General features: G+C 48.3%; 1 protein-coding gene across 4 annotated transcripts in view; it reads right to left on the reverse strand.

Moving 5' to 3' along the window:
* CACNA2D2 (calcium voltage-gated channel auxiliary subunit alpha2delta 2) overlaps positions 1–8,047 on the reverse strand; it is a 236,274-nt gene extending 228,227 nt beyond the window's left edge. For 3 of the 4 annotated variants that reach the window (XM_064454072.1, XM_064454071.1, XM_064454069.1), the window contains exon 1: positions 7,630–8,047. In XM_064454072.1, coding sequence (XP_064310142.1) covers positions 7,630–7,754 — 125 coding nt within the window. In that variant the 5' untranslated portion in view covers positions 7,755–8,047. The remainder of the gene's footprint in view (positions 1–7,629) is intronic. The other variant, XM_064454070.1, reaches the window with a different exon arrangement.
* Between the last annotated feature and the right edge of the window lie 436 nt (positions 8,048–8,483).

The following is an 8,483-nucleotide window of genomic DNA, read 5'->3' on the forward strand; positions in this document are numbered from 1 at the left end:
TTCAATAGAGATGAAAATTCAAATACAAGGATATCTTTGATTCAACAGAAATTAAATCACTGAAAGCTTTATACATTTTTGAAGCTTAAGTGGCTTATACAAGGTCAGCTCTGAAAAATATTTAGAAATATGCCTCTTGTTTTGTTTTCTTATTTGGAGCATGAATGTGACGTCAGACTTCAGATACTGGATTTCTTCTGGACTGAAGAATATTAAGTGCCCACAGGAGAAGAAACAGACTGACAGCAAACAGACTGGCAGCTTGTGACAAGATAGAAGTTTCAGGACCCAGTTCTGTTGTGAGTTGAAAGGCATTGTTATTTATAAGTAGAGTCGTATCCTCATTTGTCACTTCAACGGAGATGGATACAATGCTCTTTCCCAATTCTTTCCACCAATTTAACAGTTTAAGGGGTAACTTTGTTTGTGCTTGGAAGGCCAAGAGGCTTGGAAGCCTGAAAGCATGGGGGAGGCTGTCTTTATCAACAAACCAGGTACGCAGTGGCAGCTACACCCCAAACCTGCACCATGCCTGCCACATCACTGATTTTTAGCTCTGAAGTGGTGTTTCAGCAGGGACCAAGGGAAGCTGACACACTGCTCCGGGACTCAGGCTTTTACTGCCCTCGATCTCCCTGTTGGATAATAGCAACTTAATGCTCCTGTGGGCCACAGATCTACCAGGTTATCCTGAGCAAACCCCTCTGATCCACTGCCACACACTGTGCACACTTGCAAGTCTTCCAGCTGCCTAGTGCCACACAGAAAAGCCTGGCCAATTTTGGCTTGATCCTTCATTTGGTGGAACTCAGATAAGGAAATCTCACTGAAATTAGTATATACTTTAAAAAAACTACCCCTGTGATTAACGTTCCTACAGATGGGAAGATGCCAGCATTTTGATCATGAGATTTTCACCCTTCTATGTCCTTGCATCTATACTCCCCATCCTTTCCCAGCCACCCTTCCCTGAAGCATAAGCTCTTCTCTAACACTACACAGGTTTGCACACTGCACAGCACAATCTAACTAATTCGCACTTCATTGCTCTGCACACCTCATCATTTGTACGTGAAAACAGTAGTGTCTCTCTCTATCCCTCCACTCACTGCCTATTTCTTCCTCTTCCTCCATTCCCCACCTCCTGTACCTTCTCAGCAAAACTCCACTACGGAAGCTGCAGTGAAGAGACTCACATTACCAGGACTCCACTGCTTTTGCAAAATTTACTAGCATGCTGTAAAGCCTCATAAATAATTCAAGATAGACAACCTTCATCAAGTAAATGAACATGCCTTTTGTAATCCATCGCTCCGTGTTTTCTATCAGAGTGGCACTATGATATCACTGTAGGCACAACCCATATTGATTCATAGATTCCTCAAATGTCAGTGCAGGACAAGGTAGCAGAACAGTGTTGGCACCAACAGAACCCAAGGAAATCCAAAGTCTGTCCAGGGCTTCAGTGGATTCCTAACAGATACCCACTGGTGCAAACATAGCTCCAGCCTAGTCCATGCAAAAAGTAGCTCCATTCCCACCCTTTGTGGACAATGAAAGAAGGATGATGGTCTGGGGGGCAGGAGACTCATTAAAAATCTCCTTTTCACTGCAAGAACTTCAGGGACTTTTGACACAGATCAGAGCTAAAAATCATGTGGCATCCTGTACTTTTTGGGTTTAACTCCACACATTTCAGTGCCATTACTGCCCAAAGGCACTTGGCTCATTAGAGATATGCAAACTCAACTTCTGTTTTGGCAACTTCGCCCAAGGCTTTATCATCAGAGCTACTGCACTAAATGGTTTATATCCCTATTTAGCACCCAATCGGATTGCTATCAGCAATTGCCTCCCCTGGAGTTCTCAGGCTCAACTAGAAGCAAGGGGAGGAGGCCCAATCCTGGTTCTCCTGACAAGCAGTCTCACATGGTCCTGGGAGAAGGTGTGCTATATATACAACAGCTCCTGCACTGTCCCCACCAGACTGAGAAGCCACTTCCGGGGAGGCAGCATGGTAGCCTAATCACAGGCAAGAACAACGACCTTGTGCAGAGTTAACAGAAACCACAGACCATGCAACCTTTGTCTGGCCTGACTGCCATTCAGATCCATGTGTCTCTTGCCTTGCAGCCCTTTCACCCATCACAAGCTGATCTGGCTAAATATTGTGACCACTCATGCATCAGTCAATGCAAGAAGCACTTCACAGCAGAAGAATTAATCCTTTACTCTGGGTAAAGACCTTTTATTTATAGTATTTATGACCAAAAGATAATGGCTGAGATGGAATTGGAAGGGTCGTAGGAATACTGCTAAAGTTATGAAGAAAATCCACGTGCATGCTCTGAAAGATCAAATGATTCAGCCTAAAGAAAACCATAGCAATAGCTTGTTGATACAAGCCAACTCTCCAGTAACAACAGTTTGTACAACCCCACTCCCCATACAACCCAGCAATAATAAACTTGAGGATGAAGGCTAGATTACAGGAACAGCTCTAAAACAAAGTACTACCAACACCCCAGACAGGAAAAAATAATTTTGCTAACAAAACATATTTTGCTTTCAAGAGGCTCCTGGAAATGTAAATATCGAAACATTCAGATACTGTCCTTTCTTGCTGAATATTTCACTCAAGTATTTTGTTTGGTAATGACTTTTTCTTTCATTCCACATGAGTATTTCATTGGCTGAAAAAAGCATTGTTTAACTCATACGGTTTGTGCACATGCACAATGTTACAGTGTGCAGATGCCCCAGCACTTAAGCCCTCAGAGCCTTTCTGATGGCTTTTGAAGCCAAACACCAGGAAGCTCATTCAACGATAAGTTTTCAGGTTTCCATTTAGACCTTATGCAACCATCTTCCACCTTTAAGGGGCTGTTGTGTATATGCATATAAAACACACAAAGCCTCTTTACAATTAAGCTTTGGAACTATACCTGTCAGACACCAAACACGAGCCCATTTCTATCCTCAGATCTATGTGCAGGCACCTTATTGATTTCAGTGGGAACCCACACATGCTCCCCCAGGAGAATGTAAATTAACAATTTTTCAGCGTATACAGTTGAAAAACTCAAACTCCTGAAACCACAAACTTGAAGGCAATCACTACAGCCAGGATATGGTGTTTACATTTCACAAGGACAGGCAAGAAAGCAGTAATGTCCTGCTATGTGATGCCTGCCCCTTCCCCATGCAATACCTGAGCAGGAAGCATTCAGGAATGGTAACAGAAGTGGAGAAAAATTTTTAAAATGCCAAAAAGAAATATCGCAAACGGCTTTTCAAAAACATTTGCTCCTCTCCCTGGGGCTGTTATTTATCCTCTGGGCAGTTCAGGGTACCTCTGTGTACCTCAAAGGGGATTCTGCCACTGATGCACAGCCCAGAGGGGGCTGTTGCAAGGACACTGGGTGTTTGTGCCCCCACTGGGTACCAGTTCTCACAGAGGCTGCTCAGCCCTCACAGGGATGGAGTGACACTATCTGTCAGTCACTCACTGGGTAGATTGTCCTCCCAAGGAGCTGTCTCTCTGCTCAGCTGAGTGTAGAAGATGACAAGCAGGGCCATCTCCCCACTTCTCCACTCCTTTCCAGGCAAGTTCCCTTCTCAAGCATCAAAACCATCATAGGAAGAGATTTTCTGCCTGCATAGCAGGTGGGCAGTAGAACAAGAGAAGGAACTTCCTCTACATGGTATCCCGCAAACCCTAAAGCATCCAGTCCTAATAGAGTTATTTATTTCAAGCCCTGCTAGCCCAGATGTGCCGTCACTACCAGCATAATCAACCTCATTTAGGGTGAAATGATACAAGTACAAATCAAAACCTCCTAAAATGAAGCAACTCATTTGGTAGAGGCAGCCTCAAGACTATCTTCCAGTGGTGATGGGCAACTCTTAGGCCTTATTGCTCTCAGCAAGAGCCTTCACTGCTCACTATCCCACAGGAACCCTGGTAACACCTAGAGCTTGCTGCCCAAAACTACTGCCAGTATCTGACAAGTGCTAAATCTCATGGTGGAGAAGCAGGACTGGACCCTAGTCCCCAGACTGGTGCTTTACCCTGCAGAGATCCCTTTCTTCTCTGGCTGGCTGGTCAGAGATGCCCTGCAGAGCAGCAATGAAGCCAAGCCTCACCAGTGGAGACACAGCAATCCTGCATACACCTGCTTCCTCACAAGAAGCAAATGGCTCGCCACCCTCTAGCAGGTGGCAATTTTCTTTCAAGTCCAAGCGACAAAAAGCCTTTCTGCAAAGTGAGGAGGGGGTTTGTTCTGCTCCCAAGTGGTGGCACAGGCAGCGGCACAGGCAGCCACATTCTCCAGCACTCGCATGAACACTATCCCCACTAACAGAAGGTGACGGCAATACAGGTGCAGGACTCCCCTGATTGACCAGGCTTTCAATCATCTAATACCAAATCTCTCAGAAATTCAAGCAGAGGTTGTTACCACACTGCCACAGGAATCCCTCTGCATACTGTTTAAAAGAAAAATTAACTGCAGCCAACAGCCTTTTTTCCACAGCCATTAATCCCATTGACCATACAGATGCACGTTCTTGTACATGACCATTCCTAAAAGGAGCCTCGTCAGTCAGTGGACATCACCTAACATGCCCGCCCCAATAGGTTTGTTCCAATCTGGGATTTTGCATTTTAAATCTCAATGCAAAACTCCCCTTTGGACAACTGGCTGAGCCGAGCCTTCCTTAGCTCAGCATAAGATGATTAAAACCATGCTACCCAGGAAGAGAGAGATAATGTGGGACACCAGCAATTTATCAGGGACAGAACCAAGAATCTCCACACAGAACCACTGATGATAATTAATACAACTGTAACTAAAATAATAAATAAAGTGTTCTTTATTTTCTCCCCCCTCCCCCTTAGGCAGAATATCTTGATCATTCAGCCCGCTGCCTGTCAGAATGAAACAGTTCTGGGGCTACTTAAAAAAAGCAGCTTTATTTTTGAGAGTCCTGTAGCAGAAGACGACTTCAGTGATTTACAGAGAAAATCTCCAAAGACAAACAAGGTTTGTAATCAATGCTCTAAATCATTTGCTGTTGTTACAGGGGTGCATTGCCCAAAGTCGGAGAAAAGTGGCTCGTAAGGGGAAAAACCACAATGCTCAACTTGGCTTCTGAGCACAAACCTTCCGAAAAGATTTACATTGTATCCAGAGCCTTTAAAAACAAGGATGCAGACAGGGAGCTACTGGGGGGGGGGGGGGGGGGAACAGTCAATTAGAGTGTTGTTCAAACCTTGGTGCCAGCTACCATCAGACTCTTTACTCCTATTAAATATTTCCTTCCTGAGAAACCGTCACGGCAGCCCTAGGGCACAGCTCGCAAGGCATTGCAGCCCACATGTTACAGCGTTGACCTACTGCCCAGCAATTGTGCATCATCATCAAATATCCATTCGTGATTCTTCTCTTCTCTGGGTTCACAAAACAGGTCACAGGGGAACTAAAATGAGCAAGAAGATACCAGGTCAGGCTGAGGTCTCACATCCCTCCTGTGCCTCTTCTCCAGATGCAGCCAGACAGCATTATTTCCCACCAGAGGCACACACAGAATTAGTGGTCTTTTCAAGACACTTCCTTCACATTTGCAAGAAATTATGAATCTTTAACACTGGGTTCAGTTTTTATGCATCTTGCCTCCCTCAGTACAGAATCAGGCCCACTCTGATAAGACCACTGATAAGAGTGCAGATCTAACTAAATCTACCCTAGTAAAGCCCACCAAATTGTCTGGAGTAAAACTGATTTGGCTAGTAAACACTGCCAGATTTTTAGAACAATATAGATAATAATCGGTCTGGGTGAGGGGAAGGCCAATGCATTATTTACCAATTATATGTCTCTCAAGTATGTCTCTCCTGGTATAAGACCCTTCCTATAAAACTTTCTGCAGTTAGACAGAAATCACAGTTCTGACTTGTAAACTGGTACCCAGAAGAGATTTACTGTATAATATGACACAGTGTCCCAAATTTAAGAGGAGAAAGCAACAACCTACAACCCCTGAAAAAGCTGCTGAAATATCAAAAACATCCTGCAGACTTTATCTGTGCTTCACCACATACATAATCCCCTTTACTTCTGTAGGGATTCTTATGGAAGTAAAGATTATTCATGTGAGAGCAATGCTGGATCCGGCCATAAGGCTGTGGTACTTGGATGAGGACCGGCATGTTCCCTTTCCTCTCCTCCCCCTGTAGGTAAGCATTTCTCAGGGTCTTATTCTGAAGAATTTCTGTACTTACGAGACAGCAAAAAAGGGAACTCATGGGGTCCCAAAGGTCAAAGATAATTAGAAACAAGGATACAAGACCCAAGAGAATTCAGAATGAATCTGTTTGGATGGGAGGTATTTCTGAATAAATAAGGAGTGCAAACAGCCATGCCTTCAGTGAAGCCAGATATTAACACAGTAAGCTACAGCTCTCCCAAATAAACAACACTGTTTCTTCTGCCGATAAGCCTTCTTTTCAGAAGGCCTGACTACATGTCTGTAAAAATGTACTTTGATCTCAAAGACATTAATCTAAAAGGCTTTCAAAAATAATTCCTATGACATTTTATATAGATATAATGTATTTCTATTCTTAAGCAACTCAAAAGTGACAAGAAAATTGTGACATAAAGCAGTGGATGTCCACTGGGGCAGCATAAAGTTAAGGGCAACACCGCTATTATTAACTCTATGTCATTGAAATCTTTCCCCACCTTCAGAAAAACAGACTGTAAGGACACGGTGTCAGCCTTTACTTTGAATTGTCTGGATTTTTTTTTCCCCCCAGTTTTGTGTCAACAAACCTCAGCATTTCATAACAGAGATGACAGCCTCTTAAAATACATCTCAGCAAGATTTCACCTTGCCTTGTGGAGGGGGACAGGGCTTCAGGGTTATCATGGTATGCAAGAGAGCTGAATGTGTTAGCAAATATTCCCAATCATGAACTTCCAAAGCGCTTGCTTTCTTAAAAAAAAAAAATAAAATATCTATTTATATCCTTCCTGCAGCGACTCTCCAATCCCCCACCCCCTCACCCAAACGAGCTGCTTTCCGACTTTCTCTTTTAGTAGATTACAGCCAATTTCTGTCGGTCCAGACGGAGGGAGAGGACGAACGGCCAGCTCAGACAGCCTGTAGAACTACCTATATATTACATAGTTTATGCTCAAACTCCGCCGGATACGGCCGGTTGTGGGTACCATATGCGTGCTTTAAATGGGGGGGGTGGGAAGTCCTTTAAGTCCTTTTTCGCCTTTCCCCCCCCTCTCGCCGCATTAACGCTCCGATCGCCACCCTGCACGCCGGCACCCGGCGGGGAAGTTTGCGTTTTCCAGCAACTTTGGTTCCGTCCCTCGCCCCGCCGCTCCGGCGGCCGGCAGGGAGCGGGCGGAGACCCCCGCGCCCGACCGCGTCCAGTGCGGCGGGGGGCGGCGGGGCACGGCGGAGCCCGGCACGGCTCGGCGCCCGCCGCCGCTTCCCCGCGCGGCGCCGGCAGGCCCCGGGGCGGCCCCGCGATGCGCCACCGCGCCGGGCCGAGCCGAGCCGAGCCGAGCCGCTGTGGCGGGGGGTCCCGGCCGGGGCGGCGGCACTTACGTGTGCTGCTGGGGGAAGCTGTAGCCGTGTGCGGCGGGGGCGGCGAGGAGCAGCAGCAGGGCCAGGTGGCCGCAGAGGGCCGGGGCGACGGACGCGGCGCTGCCGGTCGGAGCCGCCATCGCCATGTTTCCATTAACGGCGCGGCGGGTAAGGGGCAGAGGCGGCCCCCGCGGGGCGGCTCCCCCCACCGCCACTCGTGCGACGAGCGCGGCAGTCCTCAGCAGGGGGCGGGAGGCGGGGGGGGTGGGGGGCGGCGGGCAGCGCCGCACCGGCTGCGGGCACCGACTGGCGGCCGCTCACCCGCTACCTCTCCGCGGCGGCCGGCACTGAGCGCCCGCGAACCGCTACTTTCGCTCAAATAGGCGTGCAAGCAGGCGGCCCGGCCCGGCCCAGCCCGGCCCTGCCTCCTCCCCGCCCGCCCCCCGCGCCGCCCCGGCCCCCTCCGCCGCCGCGCATGCGCCCCGCTCCGCGCCCCGCTCCCCTCCCGCCACCGGCCCCGCCGCCCCCGCCCGGAGTCTGCGCCCCCGGCCCCCCTCGGCGGGGGGCAATGGGCACCCCCCCGGGCACCCCCCGCCCCGCCCCACGCGGCGCGTCGTGGACTCCTTCCCACCGCCCCCGCGGGGCTCCCCGCCACGGATCCCTCATTGGCTTTCCAGCAGGGTACGGCGCCTGCCTTCGGGGCCCCCTCCCGGAGACAGATCGGCTCATGGGAATCCGCAGTTCTGTTAAATAATAATAACAGCACCTATGATTATTTTTTTTTAACCACACCATGACTTCGGGGATCATTGGTGAGCATGACAAGAGGGCAGGCTAAAAATTTGAAATAACAGAATTAATAAACACAGCCCAAA

The sequence above is a fragment of the Phalacrocorax carbo genome, chromosome 6 (genome assembly GCF_963921805.1).
Source record: "Phalacrocorax carbo chromosome 6, bPhaCar2.1, whole genome shotgun sequence".
Taxonomy (NCBI): domain Eukaryota; kingdom Metazoa; phylum Chordata; class Aves; order Suliformes; family Phalacrocoracidae; genus Phalacrocorax; species Phalacrocorax carbo.